Source organism: Amblyomma americanum, chromosome 1 (genome assembly GCF_052857255.1).
Source record: "Amblyomma americanum isolate KBUSLIRL-KWMA chromosome 1, ASM5285725v1, whole genome shotgun sequence".
NCBI classification, from domain to species: domain Eukaryota; kingdom Metazoa; phylum Arthropoda; class Arachnida; order Ixodida; family Ixodidae; genus Amblyomma; species Amblyomma americanum.
Window position 1 is genome coordinate 12,882,884 of NC_135497.1, and position 18,158 is coordinate 12,901,041.

General features: G+C 46.5%; 1 protein-coding gene across 2 annotated transcripts in view; it reads right to left on the reverse strand.

Annotated features, from left to right (window-relative positions):
- Positions 1 to 16,118, reverse strand: part of LOC144110139 (ADP-ribosylhydrolase ARH3-like) — a 43,790-nt gene extending 27,672 nt beyond the window's left edge. Inside the window, exons 1-4 of one of the 2 annotated variants that reach the window (XM_077642970.1) lie at positions 15,728 to 16,118; positions 15,347 to 15,452; positions 15,080 to 15,290; positions 6,679 to 6,857 (exon numbers count right to left, since the gene is read on the reverse strand). In XM_077642970.1, the coding sequence (XP_077499096.1) occupies positions 6,679 to 6,857; positions 15,080 to 15,290; positions 15,347 to 15,452; positions 15,728 to 15,896 (665 nt within the window). In that variant the 5' untranslated portion in view covers positions 15,897 to 16,118. The remainder of the gene's footprint in view (positions 1 to 6,678; positions 6,858 to 15,079; positions 15,291 to 15,346; positions 15,453 to 15,727) is intronic. The other variant, XM_077642980.1, reaches the window with a different exon arrangement.
- Between the last annotated feature and the right edge of the window lie 2,040 nt (positions 16,119 to 18,158).

The following is an 18,158-nucleotide window of genomic DNA, read 5'->3' on the forward strand; positions in this document are numbered from 1 at the left end:
CTGGCTTGGCATGAAAAGGGACGTAATACGCAACGCCCGCTCGTGCCATGTGTGCCAAAGTGTGAAGCCCCGAAGCGGACGACCACCCGGCCTCATGCACCCGATTAACAGCCAGACTCCCTGGCAAATCGCGGCGTGTGACATCATGGGACCATATCCTATGACACCGAGTAGGAACAAGTTCTTGCTGGTGGTCACGGATCACTTCAGCAAGTGGGTTGAACTTTTCCCCCTTAGAAAGCTGACGGCACGAGTGATCATGGAGAAGCTGATGGACGTAGTCACCAGGTTCGGTTTCCCAGAGCAGCTGATAACGGACAATGCGTCCTACTTCACTGCGAAAGTGTTCGTTGATTCGTGTGCTGCACTCGGCATTAAGCACAAGAAAACGACCACCCATCATGCTCAGTTGAACCCCACGGAACGAGTCAATCGCAACGTTAAGCACTTCCTTGTCGCGTACTCTGAGAGGCACAAAGATTGGGACTCCTATCTGCCGGAGATCGCGTTTGCTTTGCGTTCAACCATTAACCGCTCGACTGGGTATGCACCGTCTTCTCTCAATCTGGGTAGAGAGCTGCTAAACCCGATGGACCGCATTCTATCGGACAGCAGGAAGACGCCAGTCGCTTCGTCAGCACGAGCTGAGTACGCGACGCAGCTGCGCGCTAAGATGACGGAGGCCTTACGCAAGGCTCGCCGCAACCTGGACACTGCTAGGGCGCAGCAGAAAGCACGGTACGACGCTCGCACCTGGATGTTCACTACGAAGTGGGCGATCTGGTGCTTCGACGCCAGCACGTTCTCAGCGACGCTAGCAAACAGCTTGCGGCCTCGTTGGTGCCGAAATGGATCGGGCCGTTCCGCGTGCGGAACTTTCCTCGCTCGTTTACAGGCTCGAGGACTTGCGGTCGAAACCGACAGGCGGACCGGTGCATGTATGCGACCTGAAACGCTACGTGCAGCGAGATGAATGGGTAGAGGACACAGCCCGACCCGCGCTGCAGTCGGATAACGAGCGCTGCGATCAGCCGGCGAACCCCGCGTCTTGCTATAATTTGCGCCCTAAGCAGAAACAGAATCTGCCTGCGCGGGTCGGGCCACCTGACCAGTACCTCAGGGGCACAGCCATGGACCTGACCTTCAAGACATCGCAGCCGGCGCCAAGGAGGCGGTCAACCGAATTCACCGGAACGGCGCAGCAGCGCGCACTCGAAAGACCGAGACGGGGAGCAAGATGCCGACCGTCATCGTGCGGGAGGCCAAGCCTACGGAGCGAAGCAGCTGATCGGCGGGGGCGTGGCGCGGCCGTCAACTGATGCACTTGCGGAAGCCGAAGAACATCGAACCTCGATCCCTGGATGGCGGAGAAGATCAAGTAATGTTGCCCCTGTTTCTGTGTTCGGGAGGCTTCTTAAGGAAGGGAGGATGTGGGATACACTGGTATCCCCTCCTCGTCCCCCGCACCAGCGGCGACCGTGACTTACACGGGCGCGCTGGCCACCAGGAATGTGGAGAGAAGGCACCCCGCGACTCTGCTCATTTCCACACCAGCACTGACGTGAGGTCCCGGCAGCGCGCTGCCTTCTGCGGAGAGGGTGGCATGCCTAAGCTTGACGGCAATGATCTGCTGCTAGGGAGGCAATGACCGAGGAGATAAAAGGGGGGAACGCGCGGCATGAAGGGACTCTCGCTGCCGGACCTGACCTAAGTGCCCCACGGGACCCCCTCCGCTGGCCGCCAGCCCCCGAACACCAACGCCAGTCGACATCAATGACCTGGTGAGCTGCTGAACATCTATTTTACGGATAGAACATTCTTCCGCAGTGTGCTTCACCTCGCGTTAGGATAATAAACTACTTCCTAGCGTGACCTGCCATTGCCTATTTCGTCCGGACCTGCCGTGGCTGCGACTCTGCGCCACGGGTTGGGGAAACGTGTTGCGTACTTGAATAACGCCTGCGTGTAGCTTGCACGGAAGCTCGCCTCCCCGGCCAGCTGGACGCAGAGTGACCCCATAATACTGAAGAACATAACCAAGAGTTCGTAATTGGCGTGAAGACTTTCCCGTTTACGCAAGAAGTCTACTGGCAATTTAATTCCGGGTCGGCGGGAAGGTTGCGCAGCAGAAACATGTCGCAACTGCATTGGGACTGTCTCTGCATGGTTCTCGAACATGCTCTCGGCAATCCTCTTCCGATTATTTTTGATTATTTGTGCAGCCCACGATCACACAGTGCTGTCCTAATGACCCTGCAACCGTGAACGGCATTGATAAAGGGATAAAAATCATTAAAATGGCAAAAGTATGACGAAAAATGCTGCTCTGCAATGCATAAAGCACGCGATTGCACAGCCCACTCGAGACTGGCAACAATGGATCAACGGAAACGGAAACGGCTGTTGATGCCCAGTGCAAGGTGTTAGAGAGTAATTTCCCCCTCCTCAGCTTGCCTTCAGCAGTTCTTGAAGGGAAGGGGGGGGGGGGGGGGGGGGGGGGGCTGCAAAAGGGGAGAACTGGCGACGCCATCCACGGAGAGTCGGCCGGTCGTCTAGCTGACAGTTGAAGGCCAAATTAAAAAAGAAAACTTTTCAAATGTAAGCAGGCGAAAAATTTATAACGACAACAGGGGTGCCATGCAAACGGCATTTGTTTCCACAAACCTGCTCCCTTACTCATCTTCATCATTGCTGACCTCATCACTGTGCACAATCTTCTATGCCAGCAAGTGCATGTATTTCAAGAACTCTGCCAATGCTGATTCCACATCTGGATGGTGGCCCTCCTCATTGCGGCACAAGCAAAAAGTTCATGCCACTGCCCCCTCCAACGGCAAACATTCTTTTTGTCCACGCCTAAATCCGGACTAGCTTGTAGGTTTGAAGACTGCACTGCAGCGAGCACAACTTTCGCTTGAAAGCAGCAGTATAATAACACCGTCAGTTACGGATACCTGCGTGCTATTTTTTTCCTATTTATGCATTGTCATAATTTATCAACAGAACGACAAAATCCTTGAATCTAAGCTGACCAAAGAGTTTCATATCTGGTGTTTTAAAAAAAAAACTACCGGCCTAGATTTAATTAAATACAGCAAATTAATTTTTGCTCACAGCACATAGCTTTAGTCCCAGTTTCAAGGCTGTATCCAGTAGATCTTAAGAATAAGGTACAATAGTGAAAAAGCCTAGTAAACAGTACTAGTCAAAATTTGTCTAATTTTGAGCTCCAATGAAAGCTGCATCCATGCAAAAGATCACAAGCAAATTTCATAGCCACAGCTCTTATTACAACTACACTACAGCCAATTTTTGAAAATAATTTTCCAAGTCTGATCCCACTTAAGGGCTGCATTACCAGGAAACACCCTTCTTGTCAGGGCCTGAAGACAGTGCTTGACAAATACTTGCTAGGGCCTGGCAAATTTTAGGGGTGGCAACCGCCTCCAATTGCCTCCCCTTGGCATCATCACTGTTAAAGTTAGAAGGGTCAGGGTTCGGGCTAGTGGGTAATCAGCATGAGGATTCATAGCGCACAGAATACACAGGACACAACACAAGCGCTTACTTCCACTGAATGGTCTTTATTTGGCGCTGACAGCCTTATAAAGGTCAGGTATTGCGCACGTACAAACAACTAACAATGATTATCTTGTCAAGGCCATGATGTGTCAAGGAAAGAAGAAAACCAAAACAATAAAAACATTAAAAAAAAACCTACCAAACAGTGCACAAGTTTCACACTTTCGCCCTCTGCCTTGCACCTAAGAAAGCGAAGTCTTTCATTGATAAAAACACCGAAGGATCACTGATACAATTTCCCAGTCCCTCTTTTTCCATCTCTGCCGCTTCAATTATTTCCGTCGTTTTTTTATTGCTATTTTTTCCTAATACTGAACACTCCTTGAAGTTAGGCGTGCACTTGTGACTACGGCAGTGACGAGCCAGATTACCTGGTCCCTGATCTCTAACACTTCTGTGGTGCTCGCTGAGTCGCTTGTTCAGGCACCGGCCTGTCTGCCCGATATAAAACTTGCCACATGAAAGTGGCAACCTGTATATAATGCTATCGGCACAAGTTACAAATGGGTTCTGATGCCTTACAGAGCAGGCCTTCTTATCCTGCTTGTCTGGACATGTGTTCTTACACATGCGAGACAGTTTTTCTGGGGCTGACATGCAAATCTTTACACCAATTTTCTCTCCAATCTTTTTGAGGCCGTGGGAAATCCTGTGAATATAAGGTATTACTTCAATTTTGCGGGTACCTTCTTCTTTATCTGTCAACGTTGTGTTTTTCTTTTGTCTGCGCATGCTTTCTGCTACTGATACTACAAGGTACCTCGGGTAACCCACTTCCTGAAGGCAATGAACCTGATTATTGAAACTTGTTGTCATTAGGCAGGTGCACGACTTATTGACTGCATTGGACAGGCATGTTTTTACTACTCCTCTCTTGACTAACTTCGTATGTGCGGAGGTAAACGGTAAGAGAGCGTTATTCCCTCTAGGCTCATACATCCAGCAAACCCGACTCACAGAAACTAATTTTAAATCAAGGAAACGGATCATTCCTTCAACAGGAAGCTCGTGAGTAATGGACAGTGGCTCAAGACACTTCGCGAAGGTAGATATAGTGCTTTCTGCTACCTGAAGAAGGCTTCCATTGCTCTTCTGAAGAACAACCAAGTAATCATCTACAAACCGGAACGTTTTTATCACCACTTTACTATCTAGATTACTCTGTATCCTCCTATCTGCGCTCGCAAGAAACAAGTCACTAAGGGCAGACGCTATGCACGAACCTATACACACTCCCTTTTTTTGCAGATATACTTCCTCATTCCACTTAACAAAGGTTGACGAGAGGTACAGGGACACTAAATTCAAAAAACCATCAACTGAAATACCAGCTTCATTTTGAAACGATACGGCGCCATATTTATGAATGCAGTCTTCAATGCATTCTAAAAGCTGTTGATGAGGCAAAGAGTAGTAAAGGTCCTTTATATCTATTGAAAGAAATCCTACATCTGCACCCTGAAGCCCTCTCAGGTAGTCAACAACTTGTTCTGAGCTTCTGATCATAAATGGGTCGTCAGGTTTCAACAGCTTCAGCTTAGTCTGCAAAAACAGGCCTACTTCCTTCTGCCAAGAATCACGTTCGGAGACGATGACCCTAAAAGGCGCCTCTGGCTTGTGGGTCTTGACTGAGAAAAATATCTCAAGTGCATATTTTCCTGAATTCGTGATTGCGAGCAAAAGCCTGGACAGATCCAGCTGCTTACACAATTTCTTCGCTTGTGCTTTTGCCTTTTGCACTAAGAAAGGTTGGTGCCGATCAAACACTGAATTAACAGCATCATGAGCTTTCTTACGATACAAATCTATCGGAAGCAATGCAAAGCCTCCCTCCTTATCTGACTGTATCAAGCTGGCAACTAAGTTATATTTATTTCTCTGAGAAGACAAAGAACAAGCTTGAATTTTTTCCCTTCAGCAAAATCAGCGAAAAAACCAGCAGGCAAGTAGCTCTGACTTCACAGAAATCACCACGACTGAGGCCATAAAACAGGAAAATTTTTAATTAATTTGCGCTGCAACAAAATATCGCCTGGCACAAAGTATCAGAAGAATCTGGGAAATGTATACTGTGAAAGTTTCAGTAAAATGCGTGGAGGTCAAAACAGCCCCGGAGTTGTCCTTCAGTACAAAATTTGATTTTCTAGTTCCCATTTATGCAATAGTTTAGCTTTTCAATGACTAATTATTGAGATTTCTGCAATCTAAGAAACATAGCCAAAGAAACAGCACAAGTCCAGACCAGTCAATGTGCGCTTAAAACATCTATGCATAAGAAGGTTAAGAAAAGCCACAAGGACAACAGCATCTAGTAAACAGCCCCTTATTAAAACAATGACTGTGGCTTAGTGCTCAGCACTAGTTAGTTTCTTTCGCATTATCTTTCAAAAACACAATCCAGCAGTACACTATTTGGCGGCAGAAGCCTCTCTTATGCAACTACAGTAGTGAAATCTTCCCGACAGTGCTTGCAACACATTTCACATGGCAAAACCCCAAGCTGAAACAAGCAAAGAATTAAACATAGGCAGATGCCTGAATGATAGGCTTCGGGAGCATGGGCGTGACGTGTAAAGGACGTGTGCAGAAACGGTTTGTCAGCCCATTGCTGTGTTTGTCATTGCATTCCGCTCCTCAAAAAATGTGTGGTCTTAAAAGTGCACAAAATCCGCTTAACACGAGAAATCATTGAAGCTGAATGGATTGCCCTGTTGGAAGATGATTGTGTGAGTAGCCCTTCCATTGCATTGTTGCCAGAGCAGATCACATATCTGGCTAATGCGCTTTGCTTGTGCATGATGTGATGGTGCATCTGCGACGAGTCGGTACATAAAACCACCCTTCCGTTCGGGAAATAAATCATTGTTGGAAGTTAGCGCTGTGTGTGTCTCTTTCTGAGTCCTTGTCATTTTTGCGCTTTGTTTCCTACCTTTAAGCATAGATGCCCAGAGGAACCTACATGCATGCATGACAACCTGTGAATACATTGTGCTGCACCGACATGCAGAATTTCCACCGATATGAGGGCCTGAAGCACTCGCCCGCAATTAGGTCGGCCAGCTGTCTGAGTGGTGGGAACAGCAGAAGCACACTCACTTGACATCCCTAGACTCAATGGCATCCATACGTTCCAAGAGAAACTCCAGAAAGGCAGCCTTATTCAATGGAGCCTGGCCATCAGACAAGAGAGCACGATAGACAGCCAAACACTGGAGAACGGCTCCGTTGCAGCCGTTCCGATGGGTGTGCGTGATCCGCGCTTGCTTCTCGGCCACCTGGGTGAGACAGCATGCAACCGCCACTTCTTGACCTCCCACAGAAAGAACAAGCTCTGCGAATCTTTTTTGTTTTTCATGGAGTTGAAGCGATGTACAAACAACTGAAAGAAATAAAGCTAGAAACCACTATTATGGGAAATACCCTAGATATTCATCATGACGTCCTCATCAGTTACGGAAAAAAATTCAGCCACCTGACAATTCTGGCAAACTTGCAAGCATTGATAAAGTTACATATATATGGCTAAGAATGCGCAGGAAATTGCCTTGCTCAACCAAGTGACAAATGCACGCCCAGCTTTCAGCCATGAAGCATTTAATGAATTCATTTGCAAACCAAACCCTTCCACATTTTTCCACAGTACTGTTATCAGTAGCAAGATTTTTTGTTGCGCCATATGGTTAGTTCCTTGTAAAGGCATGAAGGTTTGGACAAGATACCATTGCACACTGAAAGGCTGGACAACAGCACGAGCACATGCGGTCATCCTGTCAGCCTTTCAGTGTGTAGTGGTTTTTTGCACTCACCTTCATACTGCTACCAGGTACCGCTATCAACTCATACCCATTTCCTACGTTCCTCAAACTAATCTGCGAAAGATGAACGGTATGTACATACATTTTCCAACATTATGAACATCTTTTCTTCTAACATTCAAATACGACTGGGTAAAATGCCACCATTTGCATACCCTTCCACAATATAAAACTTGTCAAGGAACAGTGGTTTTTCATTTTGTTATACTGACAGCTAGCTACGAAAAGGAAAAGAATTATTTCAAGAATTGCACGCCTATTATCATAAATCTGGAGTCCTCAAGACTAGATAATGAAATTCAGGGGGGCACTTTGTTGACCTAAATTGCGGTGAGGCGAAAGCCTTTAGCGCGGTGTTCCTGATTGTGTCACTGATGTGTGGTTAAGATGTTGATTAAGTACACAGTTGTTTGTGAATTTTAAATGCTGGGGACACTGGAGGGCGTTTGGGAGGCATCCGTCTGATTCAACGCCTTTCCGCAAACTCACTCCAGCGCCCTTACGCGAGACATATACTAGCGTAAGGACAATGGAGAATGTTTACAGAAAGGCGTCCAATCAGACGGATGCCTTCCAAACGCCCTAGGATGCTGGAGAGGAGAACTACATATGCGTTCGCATGAGGTATTGTAGTCGTTAGCACGCTCTGCTGCGGAACGGAAGGATGGTGGTTCGAATCCCGCCATGCACAAGGATTTTTTTTCTTATTGAGTTAATTTAGTCATCAGTGTGACATGACTTGAGACCAGGCATGACCTGAGACCGGACGAAGGTCACAGCCGCAAGTATGAGCCATTAAGGGCTTTCGCCTTAAAAACAGCTTGAAAAATTTACAAGAAGCAATTTAATTAGACTCTGAATATATTGGTTCAGATAAAATCGGCCCATCAAACTTGCACTTCTTTGACAAAAAGAATATATACACATAATTTTGGATATAAAGCGACTGTTTTGGAAGTATCTGCAGATTCTATTAAGGCATTTGATCGAATAAACCATAAACTGTTTTGGAAACTAGAAATCTATAAAATAGATGCCAGGCAGATCTTTCAATAAAATTTCAAGTCAAAATTTGAACCATGGAGTTTATCCCAAAGCAGCAAGTGGCATGAGGCACACCATAGCGGAGCGCTCCAGAGTAATTTAAACCACCTGGGACTCTTTAATGGGTGCCAACTATGCACCGCACTTCACTGAAATACGGCCACCGCAGCCGGGGTCAAACCCATGACCTTGAGATCGGCAGCCAAACACCAAAGCCACTGAGCGGGTGCAATAACTGCAAAAAAATAATTTTGACTGAATATGGCCTCTCACTTCCGGCATATGCCAATAAGTATCCTGGCACCACTTTTAAACTATGACATTTCTATAAAGCCCAAGGTGGGATTTACGATATGAACAGATTATATCATTACGTTTCTATCAGGAAAATCTTGCAATACCTCATGGAAAAGCAAAAATGCGGTACTGAGAAACTTTGAAGAAAGGTGCGACACAGGTCAGGTCTGTCAACATAACAACCTAAAGCAATATTCTTTTTGGCAAAAAGTAATGTCAATTGTAAATTGTGGGGTTTAGCATCCCGAAGCGACACATGGGCTATGAGGGACGCCATAGTGGAGGACTAATTAAAAACATCGGGGGCTGACATTGCTTAGCACAAAGGCACTTTTCAGGTCTCGCCTCCATCGAAACATGGTCACAGTGTGACCCCGGGTACTCCAGCTCAGTAGCCCTAACCACCAAGCCACCAGGTGCTGTGTACTCACTAACCTCGCTGTCCTTCAGGTTATATGTTATACTCCCTGTCACAAGGTCACTTCAAAGGCCCTCGAAACGATAGTCTATCGACTCAAAGGGCAATTACCTACTACACGGGCGGCTCCGATGGCCAATGAGTCAAATAGTCTATTGAGTCAACGGAGCAGTGTGGAACTCTGCTCAAGGACATTTCAGCGGTGGCTGTGAGCAATTTTGCATGCTCACAGCAATGCGCTGGGGAGTAAAATCATAATAGTATCGTCTCTGAAAAATACAATTTTAAATATACAACTTATTTTGAAAAAAAAAAAAAAGAGGCCGGACTACAAACACTGCAGAACACATACCACTGTTGCCAGCAATACAAAAATGATCATCAGCTTCCTCAAAACTAGGAAATTGATATCAATATTACTACTGTAATGAATAAGCATTTTAACTTTTTCAGGTTAAACTTGTGGGCATATCACTTGCATGCCTGCAAAATTATTGGCAGCAATGGTGGCGCCTCACTGCACAATTGACCATTTGCGGAGAAGTTTCTGCGCATGCGTGGTGAAGGCGCAGGCAGCGCCCTCTCTGGGCGGTTTGGTTTTTGGTTGGAAAACATGAGCCAGCCGTGCATTCCTGCGCTGTAGTGCGACGACTGATGTGAGCTGTAACTTCCACATAACTGACATGTAACTGCAACGCGATTTATCTAAGATAACCACGTGTTTTGCAACAGCGAGACTTGTACGTAATAAAGGCCGCGACGACATACAAGGCGCAAAAGACGAACCCGTTGATGGGGCCAGTAATGCGCACATCCAGCACGTTTCGAAACGGGTGTTGCTGCTTTATTTCGCGCTTACTGCAGAGTACACACTGCTCGGTCGTTCTAGAAGAGTTTTGCCACCGACGCAGGAAAACCGAATGATATATACTAGTATGAACATTCACCATTAATGCTACAATGTGCTTCCTGAACAGCGGGAGCACGGCCGAGCGCAGCCTCGCATATATCTGCGCATTCTAACGCTCCCGCGGCCCGTGAGCACGCAAAGCAACGCTCTGCCGTATCAGCACGAGCCGGGATTGAGATAGTACAACGGGTCCTTTAATAATCAGCTAAGTGTGCCCTGAGGCAAAAGGTGTTGTGTTAAGTTAGCAGAAACTCCGGCCCTATCAAGGAAGCGCAAACGTAAACGTCGGTGTGCATTAGAAAAGTGCATCCGATTATACTGTCACACTCGCCCGCACATAGGCGCACATTCACGCACATTTTCACTTGGTCATTCGGCGCTCCGTTGAGGTAGCAGAGTGCAGGTATTGCCACACATGGTCGTTTTTCAGGCTACAACGCGAAAATAATCCGCTACACCCTGTTTCTAAAAACGGAAATGGGACGTTCTCCTCTTCCATCATACTCTTTCGTTAGCTGACACACGTTTCCGGCCAATAAACGACACTAAAACAACAAAACAAGCGCACGTGAGCTGCTGAACGCTGCCTTGTGCATGCTTGCTCGAGAGCCCCTTTCCAACCAAAGGTACCGGCGGAGCTTCTCTGTTTGCACGACAGGCGGCGCTCGCTTTTCCGCAAATGGTCAATTCCTTCGAGTTGCATAGCCCTCAATAGCCCTTGAAAGTGGCCATGTAAAAATCGTATTATTCAAGAAAATATGCACTGTTACAACAGCATAATTTATACAACTTCAAAAGCATATGAAGTAGCATTCTGAGGCTTATACAATATCCTGCCTTTTCATTATTTAAATTATTAAGCCTAATATCAGCAACTGCAACTCTCACAAGCCTACAGAAAGTATAGTAGGCTGCTGCATTACCCCGCTAACCTCAAGTCACTGGACAAATTTTCAGAGTACCGCATTCCTTGTCCCCCGTGCCACCGAGCTTTGTAGAAACATGGCTTTCGCAGCCCTATGTTGCCAAAACAGAAAACACCGTAATTTGCAGGGTCTTTCAGTAAAGCGACGGGCTTCCAAACTCTCTGGGCTTTAATCTAGGACCCATATACATGCGCAAGATGTTGCTTCTTAGCGAGTCACAAGAAGTTTAGTTTAGTTAATGGGGGTTTAACGTCCCAAAGTGACTCAGGCTATGAGAGACGCCATAGTGAAGGGCTCCGGAAATTTCGACCACCTGGGGTTCTTTAACGTGCACTGACATCGCACTGAGTCACAAGAAGTATTATTTCCTGTTAATTCTGAGTGTCCATCCAAGTAACCTGTGAAGTTAGCTGTGACACCTATGCAGCAGTTTTTGTCATTTCACACGTGGATACGCAAGGAACCACAGATGAAACTGCACTGCTGGGAATGTCGGTCAGGGTCAGCCGTGAAGCATCCGAATCTGGCAGCAGGGAGAGGAAGATTGTGGTACTCTCGAAACTTGAACACTAGCTCTACACTAACCAAGCGCAGCAAACAAAATCGGCATCTTAATGTCCGACTGTAGTGAACAAGTCAGAAGCATGAAAATTCTTGTGCTTATAATCTCGTCCAGTGATTACTTTTTATATATATTACAAGAACAACTTGAATGATAAACAATTTCCTTATCACAAAGAAGCTCAGTGCAGTGATGAATGTGGGCAGAGCTTCACTGCGGACACAAGCTGCAACAGACTAAAGCTGTTGTTGAAAAAAGGATTCTTTACATTGTCCATGACCTATCAAGAAGGCACACAAAAAAGCATTTGTATGCATAGTTCAAGCAGGCACACAATGTACTCCTGTGCATGTTTGAAATCATATATTCAACTTACACCATTTTAGGTTGTTAGTGTCATGAAACTCAAGCCTAAAATATAGTTTAATACTGTTTATGCATTACTTTCACCAGGATTGTTTGAATAACCCTTACTTACAATGCTGCTGGCCACTGGACATTACTCACACCAAGGCCAAATTCTGGTCGCCAAATGGTAACCCATCAATTACGAGATATAAACAAATTCGATGATGTCATCAACTCAAGTGAAGTCACTATTCTGCAATGGACTCTTTTCAGAAATGTTAGCCAGCTTCACAGCAATGCTGCCTGACCAACTGATGGCAGAACAGGCAATAGTCAACGCAGCAAATACAGAAGCAGTTTGTGTGTTTTGTGCTGTAGATGTTGATGTGGTTCCTGTGATAACACCTTGTACAAGTGCCGGCAAGCACTTGGTCAAAATGTTGGCCAGCACTTCCATTTATTGATCACTGCTACTCCCAACTAAAACTTTATCAGAACTGCCCCACCTTATCGATCAACGCTTTCCAATGCCACTGAAAATGAGATTTTTAAAAGCTAGAAAAGTAAAAAAAATAAATTCCATGGGCTATTCTCACAAGAAAATTGCAATGACGCCGGTCACTTTCTGTATGTCAAGGCTACCATCATATCATGGAGTCCCAATTCTATCCACATTATGAACGGCCATGAAAAACTATCGAATATCCATGTTTTGCCACCATACGAACATCAATAGAGCCACGAAAAGCCGAACAGTCAAATTTTACTAACAACAAACATGTAACTAACTCCACGTTGACCCCCAACCTGTATGATGAAGTTTTAGGACCTAATCAACCTGAATCAACTCCGCTGGCCCGATTCACTTCGAGTTCCCTGCCACCAGCTTTGTTTTCGCACAAAAGACCTAAATGTAGCATTTTGCTTTATTGTCTTCACACATGGTTGCAGCAAACATGTCTGTTTTTTCTTTCTTTGGACTCTCTCAAGCAATGTTTGTATTGTAATTGCCCATGTTGCATGATCCTGCACAAACAAATGCCACTGCCCACTAAGCAGGGAATGAGAAAAGTGAAGTGTTTATGTTTATTTTTTTCCTCTTTTGTGAATGTAAAAACTGATAGGAAATAAACTGCTCATTTTATTATCTAGTCTACCTATCGTGTCAAATTTTGCATTGAAGCTGACTGAATGGCAAATGAATGTACACATTCAATCTGACAACTTGGAAAAGCTTTAGTTGGCTAGTTTTCCACCTCTATGGAGAGCTTAATTCAAACTAAAGATAGCAAAGAGTAATGTGTAGGTTTTTATAAGTTTGGTTCCTAGATAAAAGGGTGTGCTCACAATAGGCTCATAGGAAAACAAAGCGTTCTTGTCATTTTCCACACCACTGCAAAACAAGTTCTGTGACAAGAAATAATGCACTAATACAAGACGGGAAGGCAAACTTCTGTGGGTTTCGAAAAGTGCAAAGTGAGAACAATTGCATGTGAACACTTCATCCATAATGCAACATATTTCCGCAATTGCAGACAGTGGAAAACATCTGGGACTAAAATATAAAATTTGCATAACTGCAAAAACTTGAAAATCACAAACGCAAAGACACTTAGAGCATACGTGAGACGCATGTGTAGCCCCGACATGTACAGTCGTGCCTCGTTAATATGGACACTTTGGTTCTCAAGCAAGGATCTCCATAAAGCTACTTGTCCGCAATAATGAATTGTGACGAAATGCAGAGAAAAATAACTTATTCAGAAAAAAACACAAACTATGGCATTCATGTCAGCTTCTTTGCATAGTGGTGTGTCATGAAGGGGAAAACTCTTGGAAGTCCCTAATGCGAGTCCAGCTTTCGTGGACATAACTTTTAATTGCGAGGCAACTGCGGAGGACACTGTTACGACCACAATGATGACACTTTTAAATTTCGTCTTGTGCTTTTAAACAATAGTTAAAACTGCCATAGAAACCCAATGGGGTGCGTTTTTTGACATTAAAAAGCAGAAAACTTGGAGTCTCGAGGAAGGATCTGCGGATATATTGATTGTAATGGTGCAATCTATAGTATGCGAAAAAATTGCACTCTCAAACAACTTCCTGTTGCAAAAAATATGCTTGTCCAGTATTTCTGGGTTTGTACTATCCTGATCGCCACTGTATCTAAAATAAGGTGGTGCAGATTCAAGCACCTAGTGGTCTACAAGACGTGATGTCTCATGGCATGAACCCTTGTTTCCTACTACGACTGTTCACATACCACAAACTGCTAGTACACTGCACTCAGCTGGCTGACAGCTGCCAGCCTTCAACATAGCGCAACCTGCAGAGAGAATTTATTCACAATCGCACATGCAATATGGCAAAAGGTAAGGCGTGTCAACCGGGCACCATGGCACTGCAAAGCATGAAACTACACACAAAAGGCCATCATTCGGGCATCTGCACTCTCTCACTGCCTTTCGCTGGTGTCCAGCTCTCTAAATACAGGAGAAGGATGATCAGATACAGGAACAACTGGTTTGGTTTATAGGGGTTTAACGTCCCAAAGCGACTCAGGCTATGAGAGATGCCGTAGTGAAGGGCTCCGGAAATTTTGACCCCATGGGGTTCTTTAATGTGCACTGACATCGCACAGCACACGGGCCTCTAGAATTTTGCCTCCATCGAAATTCAACCGCCGCGGCCGGGATCGAACCCGCGTCTTTCGGGCCGACAGCCGAGCGCCATAACCACTGAGCCACCGCGGCGGCTACAGGAACAACCGACAGAATAATCTCAAGGCTAATCCCACCAGCAGCTTACAACAACCTCAATACTTTACTTTAGGGACGTCGAGACTGTGTTCTCATTGCTGTCCACAGTAGCATAGCAAAAATACATGGGCTCCAATGGCTGGTGTGCACTTTCACCCTGTCCAATTGTCCGAACAGTGAGTTTCCATATTAACGAGGCAAAAATACACAATAAAATGTTTGGTCCACAGAATAATTGTCTAGTTTGAGAATTCCATATTAATGGCGGTCGTATTAACGAGGCACGACTGTATTTGAAAAGGCCTTAACTGCAAAAAGGGCCATGCACAATTACAAGTTGCAACAGCCGTGGCATCTCAGCACTGAGTGTCACCACTTTCTTCGGAAGCAAGAGATATCCCCGAACTTCACTTACAGAAACCATTTCAGCCAAGTTTCTGTGCCAAAAAAGGGCAACAGGCGCCACCCTCATTGCTCCACCATTTCCGTATGAGCCAGTGCCTTGAAACTGGTCCTTTGCAGGTCCAAAAGGGTCCTCAAAGTTGTTTTTCTTCAAGGCGTGGAACACGTCAACCACATTGGGTCCATAGCCCCGCTTGGGCTGCTCAAAGTACTCGGTGGTGAACCTACAACAGGAGAAATTCATTCAATCTGCGCCACATTGGAAAGAGCAAGGCATTACCTTTTCGCGAGGTCTCCGGCATGGAAACCCTTCTTTTCGATGAGGGACGCAGCCAAGCACTTGGTCATTGCGGTGTCATCGGTGTAGGGACGAAAAGGGAGCAGCCCTGAAGCAAGTGCATTTTTTTTTATTCGCGCTCATCCGTCCGAAACTACTGCAGTAAAAGCAGCTGCGTAGTACATGACACACTCACACCACAAATTTACGCTCGCCATAAACCTTCCGAGCGCTACACATTCCAAAAAGCGTTCAAACACGCCGCCAACACAAGCCACCGCACTGCGCATTAAGCGCCAAATTAAACAGAACGTTGCACTGGATTACTGCTAAAACACACTACAGTAGTACTGTGGCCTCAAGTTCCAGCAAAATGCGGTTCACCTTTCGCTGATTCATCGAGGAGCTTCGAGATATAGGACGTGAGCACAGACTTCGAAACTGGAAAGTCGCCTTCGAAAGGCGCTCCCAAGCAGTCTCCGAGGAGAGAGCCGACGAGACAACCTCGAAACTTGCCGGCGAGCAACGACACTGAATTAGCGACGGCAGACATTTCGGTTTGGGTGGCTTTACGGTCAGCACGTTCTCCAGAAAAGTCTACAGACACATGCTCTGGTCTAGCATTCCAGAATAACCAAACCGAGGTCAGCTGCTTCTTGTCCGTCAATGCGAGCAAGGGCGCATTTGGCAGCGCCGGACTACGGTGCCTGCTTCTTAGACCTAATCATTGCCTCCTCTAGAAAGATGCCTGCGGCGTCACTCGCTCACCCATTGTAGCTGCTGTGCCCTCAGTTGCGGACGGTTGTTAAGAGATGGCGCTAGCTACTTCCCTACATGCGCCAATGTGGCAGCTTGGTCAGGGTGGTGAGGTGCCGCGGCGGTAGAAGCCAGTAGCGGGCAACGGCGGCGCCGCTCTAGCCGCTCTAAAGTCCCTTCATGAGCTTTTCTAAAAAAAGCTATCTAGGGGCTTTAAGCTGCTCGACAAGCGCGGCGCGACTGTTCAATTGTATTTGAGCGAAGTCGTTGTGTTGTGGCCACTTGCAATGAAATATTAGTTTTTTGCACGTATCGCAGTTGTTGCAGTCAATGTAGTTGGCGTTCACAAGTAACGTAACAAGACGCCCTCAGAAAATATTTTATTTTGACAGATTTACCTCGTCCTGGAATGTCGCTTACGCAGCATAATGCGAGTCGCACGTAATTTTGCTTAGTGGTAAACTCGGGGCAGGTTCAACGACAACATAAAAGCAAATCATTTGAGCTTGGCGTATGCTTATTAAGTCACCTACAATTTAAGCACTTTGCGGGAAATAGGCTTGCGGTCAAGAAACTTGACAACAGCATTCCTGTCGGTAGCGCTGGCGGCATAGTTGGTGAACAGTGACTTCGTGAACTTGTGTGCAGTGAGTTCCAGGAGAAGCTTGCGATGGTCGCTTTCTGTCGGTGTCTTCGGCTGAGCCGCACTGCCTCCGTGCCGGTGCTTAGAAAGTGACGTCAAATACTACACGAGTGGCACGTCCACTTGCACCTCAGCCGAACGTGCAATACATTCTCAGAGTGCCGTTGGTCTTTCTGCTCTCTGTTCACCGTGGCCTCTGAGACTTTTACAAATCACAGACGCCATTTTTACGAGCGGCCGACGCCAACGAGTGCAGTCAGCAATTTGTACAGTTAGCAACAACCTCTTCAGTAACAGCGCGCAGGACCGTTCATAGCGACGGTGGGCAATGCGGGAACCACGACCATGCTCATGAAATACTGCGACTGTGCTTGTGCAGGTTTGTCAGACACACCACAGCGTCATGCTTGCTGGCTTTGATGCATACGCTTTAGAGCAGCTAGAGTGACTTCCGAAAATATCTGCCGACGATTCTCAATCCAATCTCAGCTCCCCACATTGTCACTGTATTGACATATCTTTTAACCTATGCTCACGTTGACAAAAACTATGATGTCATAAAGTGCAGGCGTGCGAGATGAACCGCATTTGCCGTTCGCCGCACTAAAAATATTGACGAACCTTTAATTTTTTCAAACGGTCAAGGCACAGCGCTCGCCGGCCGGTGGCTGCATGATTGCAGCGCGAATAAATGCATTGCAGCCGCTACATATATTCAACATTTCTTTAAAATATGCCCACTTGTGATGCTTCGTGTTTTTTCCTCTTCGTCGATGCTTCCTATCGGCCACTGTGTAGTGATATTGTCTGCGCCAACAGCATCGTACGCCCCCGACGTCTGCTAGCGCGAGCTGCACGACGGGATTGCACCACGCTCCACCGTCGGTCTCCACGGTGGCGCGGTGGCGCGCACTCGTGTCGTGCTCGTCCCAGCCGAACGTAAGACACTGCACGAGTGGCATTCAGCCGAACGTGGGGCACCGCACGAGTGCGTGGAAAACTCCACGAGTGCCGTCAGCCGAAGACACCATGTGTTTCCACAGCTGAGAACATTCAGTTCCATGAGCGCTGCCACACTTCTCTCGACGCAAACCTCCAAAGGTTTAATGAAATACTTTTTATGGGGAAGCACGTATAATCCACAAGCTTCCGAAGACCAATCAGCAGTTAGAGCAAGCAATGCTTTCACTTGCAGCCCTCACAATGAAACCTCCAACCATAGCGACGCTGGCTTCGTCCGGACCTGTTATGTGTGGTGTCGATATTGTGCAGTGATTCTTTAAGTTGTTCACTGCCTGATCGAGAAACTCGTTACCAGTGGCAGGCATGGTGGGGCTCCGTTGAGTCGGCAGCAGCTACCTTGCGACGAATGATGCCAAGCTCTGAACGTTGCTCTGGTCGGAGGCAGCAACGATG